At 34.3% G+C, this 18,711-nt stretch overlaps 2 protein-coding genes across 3 annotated transcripts in view; both read right to left on the bottom strand.

Moving 5' to 3' along the window:
• Nucleotides 1-9,505, bottom strand: part of LOC149796748 (annexin A5-like) — a 47,553-nt gene extending 38,048 nt beyond the window's left edge. Inside the window, exon 1 of one of the 2 annotated variants that reach the window (XM_089961397.1) lies at nucleotides 9,382-9,505. In XM_089961397.1, coding sequence (XP_089817523.1) covers nucleotides 9,382-9,384 — 3 coding nt within the window. In that variant the 5' untranslated portion in view covers nucleotides 9,385-9,505. Of the gene's footprint in view, nucleotides 1-8,199; nucleotides 8,352-9,381 lie in introns of those variants that run through there. The other variant, XM_089961398.1, reaches the window with a different exon arrangement.
• A 6,063-nt stretch (nucleotides 9,506-15,568) lies between these two features.
• LOC149796747 (uncharacterized) lies at nucleotides 15,569-16,689 on the bottom strand. Its single transcript, XM_089960269.1, has 2 exons — nucleotides 15,743-16,689; nucleotides 15,569-15,671 (listed from the first exon to the last, which is right to left on the bottom strand). Exon 1 carries the CDS (start codon nucleotides 16,530-16,532, stop codon nucleotides 16,068-16,070), a length of 465 nt encoding a protein of 154 aa, XP_089816395.1. The 5' UTR covers nucleotides 16,533-16,689; the 3' UTR covers nucleotides 15,569-15,671; nucleotides 15,743-16,067.
• Nucleotides 16,690-18,711: the final 2,022 nt, after the last annotated feature.

Genomic DNA, 18,711 nt, shown 5'->3' with positions numbered 1-18,711 from the left:
ATGACATATGCACCTGTAGCTCAGTGAATTTTCAGACCAGCATCATTACATGTAGTTAAAAGTATCTTACTCATTTTGTGCATGAAGTATTTCAACACCAATCAAATCAACATATCAACACCAATCAAATCAACATATCAACACCAATCGAATCAACATAACAGCATAACACATTTAAATGAATACATCCTGAAATTGGGTGGTCTGTTTACATGAAATTCTTGGAAGCCGCAATGATCTGTCGAAGAATATATTTATTTATTAAGGAGTGATTAGGTTTCCTATTCAGCTATCTTCAGTCATTATAAAGTTGCCTCCCTTGTGATTCTCTGCAGTTACATCCTGATACATGTACATGTATTTCAATTATGTCAGATATATTTCTGACAGCAAATCATTTTATTTGTCCCAAAAAAAATTTTTTTTCATCAGACAAATCACAGCATAAACAGACATTACTGGTAAATAAAAATATTAAATAGTTTCATATTTGTTAATTTTTATTTCAAGGACATATTTCATTTAAATTCAATGTTTACAGGCAGTAACTTATTTTAAAGGCCATACATGACCACAGCAATCCTTTAGAATATTACAGAAGTATTCAGACAGTATAGCAATTTAGCTTGAAGACAAATTGTTACAGAATTTATACTGACTGGTTCCATATTAATGAAAAATATGCTTTGAAACAAATCAGTATAACCTTCTGTATCATTTTTAATGTTTACTATTTATATTCTATATCCTTTTTAATGTTTACTATTTATATTTTGTATCATTTTTAATGTTTACTATTTATATTTTGTATCATTTTTAATGTTTACTATTTATATTCTATATCCTTTTTAATGTTTACTATTTATATTCTGTATTCTTTTTAATGTTTACTATTTATATTCTATATCCTTTTTAATGTTTACTATTTATATTTTGTATCATTTTTAATGTTTACTATTTATATTTTGTATCATTTTTAATGTTTACTATTTATATTCTATATCATTTTTAATGTTTACTATTTATATTCTGTATCATTTTTAATGTTTACTAATTACATTCTAGCATTATTTTAACAGAGACTATAATATAAACAAATTCGGCTAAGAAAAAAAACAGCAACAGGACCAAAAGTTCAAAATTATGATCACCATGATACTGCCAAAATATTTTAAATGGTCACCAAAATATTTTAAATGGTCACCAAAATAGTTTTGTGAATCTTCAGCTCATACCTCTGAAGATTATGGTTAGATTGTGTCAATGGATATAAAACAATGGACTCTGAAGATTATGGTTAGATTGTGTTAATGGATATAAAACAATGGACCTTATTAATGTACTTGTTTCCCTGACAAATTACTTTTTGTACTAATTATTACATGTCAGATGCTTCATGATAACATATGTCTAAAAATATGAAAGTTTTGTTATTTCTTAATTCTTTACTATTTATCCAAAGAAGGCCTGTACTATAGAGGGTTTGAAAAAAAGCAGTTCCATAATTCAGAATATAAAGGTCATCTTTTGTCAGTGCTTACTTGATAACAATTTTGATCCATGGTCATCTATTGTTTTGTGAACTTTTTATCAGCCTTGTTATATATTTTATCTAAAAGTATATAAATATTGAGATGTGTATACATTGTTAACAGTCTGGAGAGAATTCAAAGAACAATATTCCTGTCTGGGTTAAACTGACTGCATATAAAACTGTTTCAGGTCAGTTGTTTCAAGAAGCAATGATTCTTAAAGAGTCCTTGTGATGAAATTTTCCTCATTTGATATGAAGAAAAAAAATCCTATATGTTACAACCTTAACCACTCACACAGCACATCTGTACCCCTAGATTTAGTTCTCACACAGCTTGTCTGTACCCCTAGACTTAGTACTTACATAGCATGTCTGTACCCCTAGATTTAGTACTCACACAGCATGTCTGTACCCCAAGAATTAGTACTCACACAGCATGTCTGTACCCCTAGATTTAGTACTCACACAGCATGTCTGTACCCCTAGATTTAGTACTCATACAGCTTGTCTGTACCCCTAGACTTAGTACTTACATAGCATGTTTGTACCCCTAGACTTAGTACTTACATAGCATGTCTGTACCCCTAGATTTAGTACTCACACAGCATGTCTGTACCCCTAGATTTAGTACTCACACAGCATGCCTGTACCCCTAGATTTAGTACTCACACAGCATGTCTGTACCCCTAGATTTAGTACTCACACAGCATGTCTGTACCCCAAGAATTAGTACTCACACAGCATGTCTGTACCCCTAGATTTAGTACTCACACAGCATGTCTGTACCCCTAGATTTAGTATATTGTTAACTACATGGCATACTTCTTACAGTGAGGATGGTAAAATACTTCTAGGTACAGTAGATTGTCATTTTGCATTAGCAAAGATGTATACTTATGTACTGTTTTATAATGATAAATAGTTGTTGATTAAAGAGTTTGAGACTACCTCTCTATTAGTTCTTCTAATGCTTTAATATCATATGTGCAGTTCACCTATCAGTCAGTCCAGCTAGAGGTACATACGATCCACCTGTCCACCATTCCATATATTTTAGATTGTGTAAATAGGTGTTTAATGTAATTAATACACCAATTTTCCACAAATAACCTGCTGATGGTCATTTAAAAGTTTTCTAAACATAAACTGAATTGAACTGAGGTATATCACATTATGATGATACTATAATGTGGCAAGGGAGGTAATGTAACATTGAAAACATGTAATTATGATGAGCAGCTGAAAAATGGAGGCCACGTTTTAGTGTTAGCTTCTATGTTTATGTTCAAATTTAAAATAAAAATCCAGTTTGTTGTTAGTTATCAATTAATTGTCCAAGACATAGTTCATTATCAACTCATAAATTATATTTATCATTATTTTCCATAATATAGTTGCAATTGTAATAAGCAGTAAGAAATCTTGACAATGTTGTTGCATTATTATTAAAAACATGATGAAATCATTGTGAGCAAAGTGTTGTCAATGATTTAACAGATGCCGACAAGTACTTCTGCTAACAAGCTTGAACGAGTAAAAATGAGTCAATCTAATTTAATTTCTCTGGGATAATTCTGTGTTTTACTTTTTATACCAGATGAAAAGTTTAATGTCCATCTTTTCTGCATTATGCTTCTTTGGTTATAGCAAAAAATAAAACAAATCACCCTATCAATGAGTGAATAGTTATAAAAGTTATACTTCATTACTTCATAACACATAATACCAAAATACAAGGCTTTACTCCTAATTAGGTCACTCTGACTAGTATTTTTGTTCACATGTAAAAAATGAGACTGAACTCTCCAAATCATATTAACACAGATATGCTGGTTGATAGTGTTTCCTATTACCCTCATTTGTGCATCAGAGACCACACCTGATTTTTAATTTGCACCCCCCCCCACTCCCATTCAGACACTAAGTGGATTTTTGACTCTCAGTCTAGCAAAAATTCCTTTGGAAAAACTGAGTTTGCACTTGTAAGTCTTGAAATATCCCTTACAAGTAGGAGGTAATCAGCGTTGCTTGAGGCTGTACATTGATACAACCCAGTACACCCCATCAATTATTTCAGTCTTGGTGTGGCAGTGTATTGCTTAAATATAGTTTGATAGTTACTGATAAGAAAAACAGTAGTAAATATGTTGACAGGTTTTGGGCTTTCTCCCAGATTGGTCAGGTGGTATCTTAGATTAGAATTAAGTTAATTCCCACTGGATGGCTTAAATCATGTCAGTTGTACTATGCCGTTGGAAATTTGCAATTTGTCACGTATGAGTCGTGACAGTATGCGTGTTTTACCTTTCCATCTGTATATAAGTAGCATGACTGGACAGTTTTCTCATTCATGTTTCTTGGGTTGTTGTAACATCAAGTCTGCACGTCTTATTCTGATGTTTTTAGATATTATATAAGAAGAAACGTATTTGTTTGGATTATTCAGTGGAAACAGAAAAAGCTCAATGGACTATATTATAATTTTGGAACTACTGTGTTCTGGACAATGCCACCTTAACACATCAGGACTTTTGGTGGACCAGTATATTCTTGGATCTGAAACTTATATGGAATATTTCACTCTTGCAGACTTGAATACAACTTTTTTGGGAATTGTTTTGGATTCAATTCATAATACTATTAAGTTTATCTTTAATATTGATTAAAAACATTGATAATTAAATTGTTTGTTAAGTTTTACAAAACTTGGTTTGCTTCATTCTGTTATATATATATAAAGGAAGAGAACACTCAAAGTACAATTCCCCATACTAGATTTATTTAATTCTTTGTTTGAAGTTAAAGCTTTTGTTGAGGAAATCAACTAAACTGCTATTTTTTTAAAAATCATAACTACAAAGCTAACTGGGATGAGAGATACATGAAACAGATAAGCTAAATTGAGCACATAATAACAAAGAAGGCTTTTGACTGAGTGCATATAAGAAACAAGAAAAGCAAAATCAATACATTTTAAATAATTGAAATTATAATTTATTTTCCTAAAATGCAAAGTGTAAAATAAAAATAATTTACAATATAGTGAATGAAATCCTAAAGCCCTAAATAGTTCTATCAAGTAATCTGAAGGAGTTCGTTCTAAAGGTATTCCAGATGATGGTCAGTAATGTACTAATGTGTCAAGACTACAGAAGAATCACCATTATATAATACCAAAATATCTTTAAATGAATTCATATTGATCTCATGACAGTTATAAATCCAAATAGTCTTTAATTGAATTCACGGTAATTCCATGCAGTTATTATTCCAAATATTCTGAATATTTGTAACACTGTAATTCCAACAAATGATAAAATTCAATAAATGAATTTCTCTCAGTATAACTCTTCCAGACTGGTGATACTAGTACAAATGCTTAAATCTAAGTATTAATTCTCTTACACAGATGTCAACATCTTCGTTCTTTGATGATCTGAACAAGTAAAACAGGGTCATGTTCTCTACACTAACTAATCAAGAATTAGAAAAACCCATGACCTACAATCACATCACATAATGTTTACCAGAGTTCAAGGTTAGAACTTAAGAATGAATCTATGCACTATACATGATATACAATGACCTCATCTAAGAGTACAAACTCATTCCTAGAAGAAAATAGTATTTATAATATTATTAATAAAATAACCTTTCCTAACTATAATCTTAAATGATGATACACACTGTATACATATGTAAATATACATAACAATATATAATAATAAATTTTACATCTTTTATACTGTGCATGCCTGGTAAGCAGTGCAAGTTACATGTTTGAAACATTATTGTATATTTATAAACCTACCATAAATAAAGAATATAATAGAATCAAGTTAAAACTGTTGCAGTTCCTTGTAGCATTTTAAGAGAGTGGCATTCTATTAGCCATGGAAATAACCAAAATGACCAAGCTGGACGTCCAGTCCTAGCTTTCTTCGTTTAGAACCAAACTGTACCCAGAGTAGAAAAAAACTTTCATAATGGATGGATGATAGACAATATGGCACTTAAACATGTTTTACTGGTCCCTGACCAGTAGAGCTGAGAATTTGAGATAAATTTGTTATAATCATTTTTAATGAACAAAATAGCATTATTGTCAGGACATAATTTTTTTTAAGACTGCATTAATTTTTATTTTTCTGACCCTTACCCTGCTAAATAAGTTTTAATAAAGCAATATTGAATCAAATATCAAATTATATTTAATTTTCACAAAAGTTTTAAACCATAAATAATATATGTATGCAAAATATGATATAGTATGCACTTCGGTGCACACACACACACAGATATATATATATATATATATATATATATATATATATATATATATATATATATATATATGCACCTAGGTGCATACTATATTGAGATATAATGATCTAATAAAATAAATTATATATTCAATTTAGTTGAAATTGCCACACACAAAAGTTTGCAAGAGTGAAATATTTGCAATTTCTTTTCACCCATTTGTTCTTGCAATGTAGCTATGCTGTACACTAGTCTGTATTACACAGTTTACTGTACACTAGTCTGTATTACAAAGTTTTAACATACTGTACACCACTCTGTATTACAATGTTTTAACATACAGTACAGCAGTCTGTATTATAATGTTTTAACATACTGTACACCAGTCTGTATTACATTTTAGCATACTGTACACCAGTCTGTATTATAATGTCTTAACATACTGTACACCAGTCTGTATTACAATGTTTTAACATCCTGTACACCAGTCTGTATTACAATGTTTTAACATACTGTACACCAGTCTGTATTACAATGTTTTAACATACTGAAAACCAGTCTGTATCACAATGTTTTAACATACAGTACAACAGTCTGTATTATAATGTTTTAACATACTGTACACCACTCTGTATTACATTTTAGCATACTGTACACCAGTCAGTAGTATAATGTCTTAACATACTGTACGCCAGTCTGTATTACAATGTTTTAACATACTGTACACCAGTCTGTATTATGTTTTAACATACTGTACACTTGTCTGTATTATAATGTTTTAACATACTGTACACCAGTCTGTATTACAGTGTTTTAACATACTGAAAACCAATCTGTATTACAATGTTTTAACATACTGTAGTTACAGAACACCATATCCAGGTCTTATTCACATCCAGGTCTTTTTCATATCCTGGTCTTATTCATATCCAGGCCTTATTCATATCCAGGTCTTATTCATATCCAGGCCTTATTCATATCCAGGTCTTTTTCATATCCAGGTCTTATTCATATCCAGGTCTTTTTCATATCCTGGTCTTATTCAAATCCAGGCCTTATTCATATCCAGGTCTTATTCATATCCAGGCCTTATTCATATCCAGGTCTTTTTCATATCCAGGTCTTATTCATATCCAGGTCTTTTTCATATCCTGGTCTTATTCAAATCCAGGCCTTATTCATATCCTGGTCTTATTCATATATTGAAGGTACCAAGATAAAAAAAAAAATGTTTAACCACTGAACCCTGACAGTGACAATCATATTTACTTGGCTAAAAAGTATTTTTAGTTTTTCTCCCAATCCAGACAGTAGAATTTCCTCCAACTATAGCATGGATTTGTTTCCATACAAAATTCATAATATTTATAGCTAGACTTGCAAAATTATGTTATCTTTAAAATGAAAAACAATGTACAAATGGACAGAACATCTGCTGTTGGTGATACTACATAATTCTCCAAATAACCAACAGGGTTATTCACATTAAAACAAGTGAAAAATGTTTCTTCTTTCATATTTTTTTAGAAATACTGTTTTACTTTGCTTAAGAAAGAAATTGAATGTAGGATTTGATAATAACTCTAGAGATTAAGGCAGCCATTGATAACCATGGACTTGTGTAATAAAACAAAAGGGACCTTTGACTGATGTAACTTAGATTTGGGTGCTGAAAATAAATATATGGATTCAAATAAATAATTTATTTGACAAAATCACAAATAATACACTATTGTACAGTATACTATTCAGCAATTATTTAAAATAGTACCAAAGATAACATCTGGAACAAGCAAAATAGTTCAGCTAGAAATATTTCCATTATTGTAACTGTTCTTATTATTATTATTATTCAAAGCTGCTACTGTGCATTTCTATCTATTCAGATGCTGATTACATTCATTTTCAGTCAAAGTTTTCTTTAGTTGTTTATTTGTTTTATGTTATGAGTATTTGACATGAATGTAGAATGCTAATTAAACACGATGCAGGTAATGTTTGTTTATGTAGCACGCGGCGGTTCCTACAATGCTCAGAACTGTATCAAATATGGAATCTTCCACAACGAAGGACGAACATAGCAGATTACATGTACACGGCCCACTCTTTTCCAGCATGTACCAAATGAATAGCAATGAGCTGTATGCTACCCCCACCCCCAATAAAATATGTTTAAATCATAAATGCTCGAAACGAATTCGGTAACTTAAGCGAATTCCTATACGCCGAGTTGAAAATTCAGTGAGAAACAGACGCGGATATCGTCCAACGAACTATAGTATAGTTTTGAAGTTGGTGTTTTGTTCAGTCAGAGAATTTTAATTTTTATATTTTATACACAAACTGCATGTTTCATTTGTCGGAATCATGTGCCTACCATATAAGATAATTGAGGCATTTACCACAGTATTTCCTCTTTTTATCTGATTTGTCTCGCACACTTTTTTCTCCCTGCTTAGTTCCTTCTACAAATTATCACGAAGTTTATCCTCAGCGAATTTTCAGGCCCGGGTCATTAAATGTAGCTAAGAGTGACCAGTTCGTTTCACACGAAGTATTTACAACGAATTAGGTACTTTTAGCTACATTTAATGACGCTGACCCGAGTTACTGAGTTGCAAATGGGATAAACTGTGCGGTTCTGCGTGGAACGAACCACTGGGACTCATATCGCTGCTTACAATTCAACTCAATCATATATATAGTATAAAATAATATAATTTAATGCCAGAAAAAAAAAACAGATATCTACTTGCTGGTCTACCTGGCGACACTATTATTATTATTATTATCATCATTATTATTTAAGTATTGCTAATAAGGGAATTAACTTCAAATATTCAAGAGCTACTGTCGCATCCAATGAAAAGCTCTGTTACATACATATTTACAGGTAGCCAAGCCTCTATATACTAATCTTGTGACGAATAAGCTATCTAACGGCGCTTTTCACTGGATGTGATTGTTGATCTAATATTGTAAGCCAATCAATTTATCGCTTTCATTTTCAAGGATAGCTACATTCAGCTTTTCCCTACCGAAACTACCAAAGACTGGAATTCGTTACCACATATATTAATCACATCTGCCGAATCATCAGAAAATCAAATTAAAAACTGTTCATAATTGGTATGGACACATTTTCACCAAAATAAGTTCTTGTTGTAAAGGCTGACGTTGCCCGGTGCATTAATGTCATTTTGAATTGGCACTGAAATAGGCCTAACAAAGACAAGGCAAGAAAATTCGTGCCTCGCTAAGTTGTCATGTTGGCCGCCTACCCGATCTGTTTGCTTATCGTGTGACCCATTAAACTATATACCTTAAGCCTACAATGAAAATGGCTTTTCTCTATCAAGTAAAGAAATATAAAGAATTGCAACTAGAATTGTCATGCAATGCAAAAATGTCATTATGATATAGCGCAGAACTAACAAAGACAAGTCGTACCCTCGCTAAGAGGTTGTCGCATAGGCTGCCCAACCCATCTGCTTGCTTATTATTTAAGCCATCGTACTATATACAGTGAGCAAACAATGCAGGTGGCAGTACAATATCAAAGAAGGGAACATAAAGAATCATACCATGACGGATTATTAAACAGCGCACAGAAAAATCGAACTGCTAAAAGAATAGTCACGAACTCGTGTAGCGAATCCACCACGCAGTCTGAGGATCACGTCTCAGTTAACGCACCCACGAGAATTCGGGGGTTCCTTTTGTTCTCTGCACAAGCTAGGAATCCCTGTGTTATATATTATACGACCGTATGGTCTAAAACTAGGTCACAGAAAATAGCGAAAACTAACAAGTTTTGTTAAATTTAACAAATAATTTATAGCCTACAATACAAGTCAAAACTTAAAAAGAACTTACGGTATTGTTAATTAAGTCCGAAATAGTCCTAAAATATGTATCACAAGTCGAAATATATGAAGTTCCAACTGATTTCCAATGTTATTCCACAAATACTTCAATATTGAATGTATTTATGTGCCTGCGGTCTCGAATAGGCTAATGTACATGTGGCCTGGATTGTGATGATGTGCTAACGGTCTTTTGATGTATCACAAAAATATAATCCCAAAATATTCTTGTCTGAATTCACTATGATTCCAAATCAATGGTCCAGTCCTAGAATATTACTGATGAGCACTTTGTATTCTAGTGAATTATAATTTGAATAAATTAATTCACCCACATCAGATATTGATCACAACAATAAGAATGATTCTGCTAAAGATGTTGAAAGAATTGATAATTTTTCAGGCAAATAAGATTATATAATTAAATAACATATAATCATGGAGGAAAAAACTAACAAACAATACAAATTAAATTTATATAACAATATGTCTCTGGACTAATATCATCGATATAAAACGATTTTTTTTCTTCTATATATGAGAGAAAGACACACTTCAAACTTTGTTCTGAGCGGGTTGTTTTTATTTTCTTAACCTTATATATATATATATATATATATATATATATATATATATATATATATATATATATATATATATATATATATATATATATATATATATAATTTGCATTATGTGCTTGACTTTGTCTTCAAACGAGGGTAGCGGTTTGGCCTACCCGACTATTCTCATGTTATTTTGTCATGTTCTTGTGTCACAAACGAGTTGTTTACTGAAATTTTAGTTCAAGTTTTGCCTCATTTACAAACTTAGAATGTTCTGCAAGCGAACGAGTGATGGACATCCTGTTAATTTTATCTGTTTTATCTTTTATATAACGTAAGTTATCAAAATTATCCACTCCTGCTTTTAATATTAGTCTTTCTGAATCAATAATCAAAGATTTTAGGTGTGTTCAAATATAATTTGAGAGGAATCATCTATTTAAAAAATATTCATTGGAATTACAAAGGGTTCATTAACATTGACATTTTGGACAATAACATTACTTTGTGATTATTGTGAATTCATTCAAAGACATTCTGGATTATATCATTGTGATACGTCAAGACTGCTGGTATTTCAACCTATTCAAGATTATTGGTACATCAGCACATTAAGTATTGGAATTCATTCGGAACACGTACTCCCAGTATAGCCTTAACTGAAATCAATGGCATTTACTCTGGGAAAGAATATACATTTTTTTCCAAGTGTTTACCAAAAACATTGGTTCTGAATCAAGGTCAGAAAATAGGTCAGCATTAGATACAATGTCTTTATAAAGTTCTTTACGTCAACAATAAAAAAAAATATCAGTCAGAACTTAACTCTATTCTGGGCAATATCAAATCCAGTAAATAAAGTTACATTACAATAGCATGTAATAAAATTTAAAAAATTAAAAACTAAAAAACAAACAATTAAATTAAATCAAATATAAATTAAATCAAATATACATAATATTTCATTTAAGAGCAAAGGTTCGTAACATAAAACGGCGGCTCGACGGGGATATTATTTTTTTAAAAAATTCAGAGATATTAAACAACTGTCTTTAAAATTTTGTTTTGAAATTTTCATTGTCCTTGTAGAGATTTGAATTTCATGTAAGTAGTGAAGTGGGACAATATAGCCTCAAGGGGAATTTAACATGGGAAAAAGTCTTGGGTCACTCTAGCCTCAAGGGGAATTGAACATGGGGAAAAAGTCTTGGGTCACTCTAGCCTCAAGGGGAATTGAACATGGGGAATAGAGTTTGGGTCTGTCTAGGGACAAGGGGAATTTAACATGGGAATAAATCGTGGGACTGTCTAGCGTCAAGGGGAATTTAACATATGGAAATTGAACATGGTGGGTCTGTATAGCATCAAGGGGAATTGAACATGGTGGGATTGTCTAGGGACAATGATGGTAGAGGGTCAAACACAACAGAGACAGAGACATACATACACTAGTACAAGCGTGAGATTTATATATAAAGCATTACCAAGACCTGAAATCTTGCTGGGGTGTTCAAAAATTTGCATAATTGTAATGATGCTATAAATAGCTATAATCAAGGAAATGTTCAACGACAAAATGGATGTGACTAAAAGTAACGCTAAAATAACGAAATTGTCCCAGAATTTAAAGGAAAATAAACATATCCCGAAAATTAAGTTACAATGGTTTAGACTAAAATGGATAAAATTAGTAACTACTTACAATATCAACTTGTGTGACGATCGTGGATAAACACCCATGTATCTATTTATAGCTATAATCAGCTAAAATTCCTATGAAATCCCACTATCTACTTATACTACAACTTGTGGGTTATTCCTTTGGAAAACCCCACTATCTTTTTATAGCCTCATCTTGAGTGACGTTCCTGTTTATGAACTCTAGTACATATGTATAGCTACAACCTGTGGAAATCCCCAAGTCCATATTTATAGTCTCGAAATTTCCAGCGTCAGTGACGTCACTGTACTGAACACTAGGGGATACATGTCAACAGTGTTGCAAGTGGCTGACCTGAATACTGCAGGTAGGTAGGTAAAGTGTATCTGATAGGGATAAAGTGAGTTTTATAGGGACAAACAGAGACCAATACATACACACACACACACACACACACACACACACACACACAACGTACGCGCGCAGACATACGCACACACACACACACATACACACACAGGGAAGAGGAAAAAACAAACCCCAGATATACTATCAACACAGAAGGGAGATAATACAAACCCCAAATATACTTTCCACACAACGTCGCTAACTCATACAAACCCCAAATATACTATCCACACAAACGTACTCAAACGCATACAAACCCCAAATATACTATCCATACAAACGTACGCGAACGCTTACAAACCCCAAATATACTTTCCATACAAACGTACCCGAACGCATACAATTCCCAAATATACTATCCACACAACGTCGCTAACGCATACAAACCCCAAATATACTATCCACACAACGTCGCTAACACGTACAAACCCGAAATATACTATCCACACAAACGTACGCGAACGCATAAAAACCCCAAATATACTATCCACACAACGTCGCTAACGCATGCAAACCCCAAATATACTATCCACACTCTGGAGGAAGAAGAAAAAAATGAACAACCAAATATACGATCTACACAACGTACGCGAACACACACACACACACACATACACACGCACACCACAGAGGGAAGAAGAAGAAAACCATTATACACTATCCACACGGAGTGAAGAAATTACCCTTTATATATACTATCAACAGAGAGTGAAGAAAATAACCCATTATATTCCATCAACACAGAGTGAAGAAGAAAAAGGTTTTTGAAAGCACCTAAGCCCTCACCTGCAATGACCAACTCTGCCAAACACCTACACCCCACCCCCACTCCCAACACTACAAAACCCATTTAACCCGTTATTTTATGGCATCAGTGTGTGATTTAGGAAACATCAAGACACAAAATAATGGATGAATAGACTGACTATTGTTTACCGACTTGCATGCCTAAAGAGCGTGCGTGAAGGAAAACATCCTTCCATTTCAATTCTAACTAAAACATGATCCAGAGGGATAGAGAGAGGTGAAAGAGCACAATTTCATAAAGTGTGAGTAAAAACAAAACACGCCATCCTTATTATACAATGTCAAGACCAAGAGACACTTACGTTTTCTTTCTGGTCTATTCTCTTTTAGAAGGTAGTATGAAATTTCACATCAGGGCCAACGCATCGGCTCACATTGTCAATTTTTCCATTTCCATGTCTTTACTGGCACAAGCTCTTCATCATCTTCAATTTCTTCTTCTTCTGAATCCCTCTTCTCTGTTTCGTCTTGTTTTTTGTTTCTTCTCTTTTCTCGTAGGGCACTCTGAATTCCAATGTCCTTTCTCCTGACAACGATATTAGGTATCTTGACTTTTGTCTCTCTTTCTTAGACGAAGCAGGTATTCTGGAGACAAATACCCATTTACCTTTGCAGATATAGCAAACTTCATTAGCACTTACACACTTTCGTATGACTCTCATCAAATCAACGACCAAAAGAGTAAGTTTTGTTGCCACTTTCGCATGTGAATTATGCTTTCGTATGACTTTTAGCAAATATTTGACCAGCAGGTCGATCTGTGCTGACTCTTCCATCTTCTTGATCGTTTGAGAGCGGAATGAATACTCTGACGCTAAGACACTCTCCTTATATACAGGGACCTGCTGCGTATGAAACCTAGTCAAATGTAATTTTGCAATAAGATGAAACGATTTCATTGAGGAAGTAAAAGGCAATGATGTACCGTATCGCCTCACACAAAACCTGAAGTGTTAGTTCAAATCCGTGTCAGCGATTTCGAAGACGACATAACTGAGCTTTAATCAATGCTCTCCATTCCTGCCACAAAACCACGAGTCCTGATTCACGCCAAAAGAAATTTCGTTCGGTCCATAAAAAATAGTATCACATCTGAGAAACGCAAAAACGAACTTCCAGAAAACTGAGAACGACGGCTTACACCTACAACGTAAATGTATGAATTCAAGTAGTGCGTAAAACTTAGTCAAGTTAAATTTTTATAGTCAAGACGAAACGATCTCTTTTCGAACAAGAAAGCAGACACCAAGCGACAATGGCGATCCGTGTCACACAACACTTTTCAAAATGCATATTATCAGAGGTTTGTTCTAGCGATCTGCACGGTTAAATTAAATGTTGATGTATTTTGCAATAAGACGGACACAATTTCCATGGGATCGCCCATGGTACGATTGTTCGTGCATTAGTTTAATTTTTAAAAAATATTTTTTTTTATATAAATCGCCTATAGGATAGACCCAGTAAAGCATGGCCATTCTCGTCACGGTCTGAATAGCTACTCGAGTCAATTCGAAGCGAACGCGGTAAGAAAATAAGTATAGCCAATGAAATGGCTTACAACGGGTGATGCATTGTTTTGTTCTAGGACTGTGAGTAGTGAAGTGGGATACTATAGGGTCTATGGGATTTATCATTAAAAAGACCCCTGGGACAATATAGGGTCTATGTAAATTTAACATGGAGAAAAATCGTGGGACAATATAGGGTCTATGGGAAATAACATGGCCAAAAAACCCTGGGACTATATAGGGTCTATGTAAATTTAACATTAACCACCCTGGGACAATATAGGGTCTATGGGAATTTAACATAGCCAAAAACCCCTGGGATTATATAGGGTCTATGTAAATTTAACATTAACCACCCTGGGACAATATAGGGTCTATGGGAATTTAACATAGCCAAAAACCCCTGGGATTATATAGGGTCTATGTAAAATTGAAACAGGGAGGGTCTCTATTTTTTTTTAAAAATAAAATATAAGAAGGGGTAAGCAATGGAAAGACTATCTCTTTTCGAGAAATATGGCTGGCCCTGAAAAGGGCTTTTGGGTTTTCTTCTTCTTCTAATTTCTTCTTTTCCTCCACCAAGTTCTTATTTTATCTCCTACACTCTTCTTCTCTTTCTTTTTTTTCTTCTCCTCCTCTTCTTTCTTCTTCTCTTCCTCCTCTTCTTTCTTCCTCTTTTCATTTTCTTCTTCTTTTTCAATTTTTTCGTTCCATTTGCGTATTCTTGTTCTTTCCTCTTCATCCTCCTTCTCCTCCTTGATCTCTTTCATTACAACACTAATCTTGTCCTTTGCTTTCCTTAAGTTATTAATTTCCATCTTCACACGATGGGGACTATAGGAATAATGGTCTTCAACCAGTCTTAATAGCATCTGTTCCATTATTCCTAAGTTGTCTAAAACGTCTTGCAAGGTTTGTATTTTGTCCATTTGGTTTGACGCCATCTTCTTTTTATTCTTTGCAGAATGGTTTGAACCACGAATACTGTGGGTTCTTATACTTAAAGCGCGGACGTGATGGAAAACATCCCCCTAAAAAACATAAAATTGATCTTACCTAGATCATAACCCAACAACGTGCGGACGTGATGGAAAACATCCCCCTAAAAAACATAAAATTGATCTTACCTAGATCATAACCCAACAACGTGCGGACGTGAAGGAAAACATCCCCACTTTTCTCATTTCATATAATCAAACCCAAACTATACTCTCCACATACTCTAAGAAACAATAAAGAAACCCATAATCTACTATTCACACAAACATACCTGAGCTCTTACAAACACAAACACAAACACACAAACACATACCCTCACATTTTTTTAAAAAGAGTTAGTGTTTATAATCACACTACTCTACCTACACACATTGGCAAATGGATTGTTATTTCTTTTCTAGAGTATTGGGTAGCCCTGAAAAGGACTGTTTTTGGAACTTCAGAGGCACCTGGCTAATGGTGACACCTTCCGGGTCTGGCACCACAGACACAACGCCTACTCCAGTCATTGGTCCAATTGACTGAAGTTGTTGGAAGAGCTGACGGGGGGTGAGTGGCTTCACTATCCCACTCCTCCGTTTGCGGAATAGTGAACATTTCTTCTTCCCTTTGTCTTCTTTCTCTTCTATTCCTCATTCGAGGATGAACAATTACCTCTTGTTGTGGTTGTAACTGTGGTGCAGTCATTGCCTGTGGAGGTTCCATCACCCAGGGCTTCACCTCACATTTCTTTATCATCAACACGTGAGACCTTATCCCTCTCTTTTTTTCTTCCTCTTCTTTCAGTTTTCTTTCTTCTTCCTCTTGTTCTATCCTGGCTTCTTCCACAAGGGCCTCTGCAGCCAGCTCATTCAGGAGGCATCTGGCATACTCCAGATGCATCTGAAGTTCCATCAATTTACTCAGTCTGCTGCTCATTTTTCTAGTGTTGAACAATCAACAAGGGTAGCTGGACTGCCGAACGAGTTTCAATTTATACTGAAAGCGCGGACGTGAAGGAAAACATCCCCCTAATAACATAAAATTCATCTTACCTAGATCATGACCAAAAAAACAACAACGCGCGGACCTAAAAGAAACACTCACTCACTTTTATGCTACCCATCACTATTTTAAAATTTTTTATAAATCACTTCAATCGACTATCCACATACGCAAAGCAATCCAATCTAACTCCAAATATACACCTCAAACACCAAAAAGACATCATTTTAATCTACTATCCATACCAACTTACTTTATCACTTACTAACACTAACACACCAACACATACCCTCACATTTTTAAAAGCAAGAGTTAGTGTTTATTTTCACACTACTCTACCTACACACATTGGCAAATCGATCGTTATTTCTTTTCTAGAGTATTGGGGTAGCCCTGAAAAGGGCTGTTTTTTTTGTTTGCTATGGCATTCTTTTTTTAGTTTCTAAGAATGCGATGTCCTCTGATTATAGACTTTCTGGCGATAGGTCTGCTTCTTCGGAAAGAGAAGAAGAACTCTTTGGTGTCGATACGGCAATCGACAAAGCCTCTGTCAGCTTCAGGTTGCTGCTGCTGTTGTTGTTGTTGCTGTTGTTGCTGCTGTTGCTGCTGTCTCTGAAGTCTGTACTTCTCTGTCCATTCTTCTTTTTCCCTGTTCACTTCTTCTCTGAAGAGCTCTTCTATTAGGTCTTCAGTGATTTTTAACATTCTCACATTCTCTATTTCTTCTGGCTTTGGTATCAGACTGTGTCTGACCCTATGCAAATTCATGTAGGCTTCGTTGAGCTTAGCTAGTTTGGAGCACATCTTCGTAGGAGGATGAGTCGACAATGGATGGTTAGACTGGGAACAAACCGGTTCTTAAAGTCAAAGCGCGGACGTGAAGGAAAACATCCCCCACACGGTTTTCGAGCCGCAACGTTCATGAGAGGGATAGTAAGAAAAAAAGAGCATCAATCCAACATTCTTATAGCTAAACAAACCACAAAGGCATTTTTTTCAAAACACAACATTTTTTTATTCAAAAATCACTTAACACTTAACAACAACTCTAACATTTTTTAACAATAATCCAACACTATAACATCAAACAATTTTTTTCAAATCACTAACATTTTTTTCTCAATTTACAATCTACTTTAAACAAGGCTGACAACGTTGTGAATGAAATCGTGATTTCCACTGTTGGAAATCATTAGGCCATTGATGGACACTACGTTTCCTAGCTTGAGACAAAAGATAAGCATAATGGTCACAAAACCATTGATCTACTTTCACATCATTTCTAGCAGAAGAACGAGGATCGAAATGAGTCACTAAATGTTCTAAGGAATAGCCCAGGCTGCGATGATGCAGAAAATACACACAGTACTGTCCACACACCAAGGAATCTGTGCCTTGTAATTTCACATTATTGAAACGGGTGATCTGAGCATTTCTTCTCATAAAGTCAATGATATCGTCTTCCAAAGGGGGTAATCCGTACGAATCGAAATATTCCACACATCCTTCTTGAGGAAAGTAGACGGCTACCCAGTGGGTTCCTGGGAGATGACTGTCGTCCGTGTTGATCACGTAAGCTTGATGGTCTTTAGGTTTGCGATGAGGGAGTTCATCTTTAGCACAGACGACAGGATTCCATGAAGCCGTATACGAACTGTGGTTCAAAAGGTAATGAAGTTCCCAGGTATCCATTGTTTTGTGTTTTATTCTTCTTCTTCACAGGTAATAATAAGTCGTCAATTCGATCCTGACTTTTTGCTTGAAAATGTCTGACGAATAAACGGTTATTCGTTCTGTTTCCTCACTCTGATTCAGGAGAGCTTCGATAGGATGGATCTCTTGAGTGGTTAATGGTGGACAAGAATGTTCACGCAAGTCTTTATACCACTGGTGCAACACGTCTTTGTTCGAGATGAGACTCCAAGCTTCGTCCAGATACTCGTCCAATTTTTCTTCTTGACTTAACATCAGGCATTTATCGTGTTGAATTTGACTGGGATGATCGTTTTGACATCCATAACAATTTTTCTTGATCAATTCCATCATTTTTTCGACCAAGTGTTTGGCAAAACAGGAGACTAATTGGGCTTCTTGTTCTGGCCATCTCGACTTC

Source organism: Sinohyriopsis cumingii, chromosome 6 (genome assembly GCF_028554795.1).
Source record: "Sinohyriopsis cumingii isolate HCF-2022 chromosome 6, ASM2855479v2, whole genome shotgun sequence".
Taxonomy (NCBI): domain Eukaryota; kingdom Metazoa; phylum Mollusca; class Bivalvia; order Unionida; family Unionidae; genus Sinohyriopsis; species Sinohyriopsis cumingii.
The sequence above is the reverse complement of the archived record's forward strand: the minus strand, read 5'-3'. Positions and strand labels throughout refer to the sequence as shown.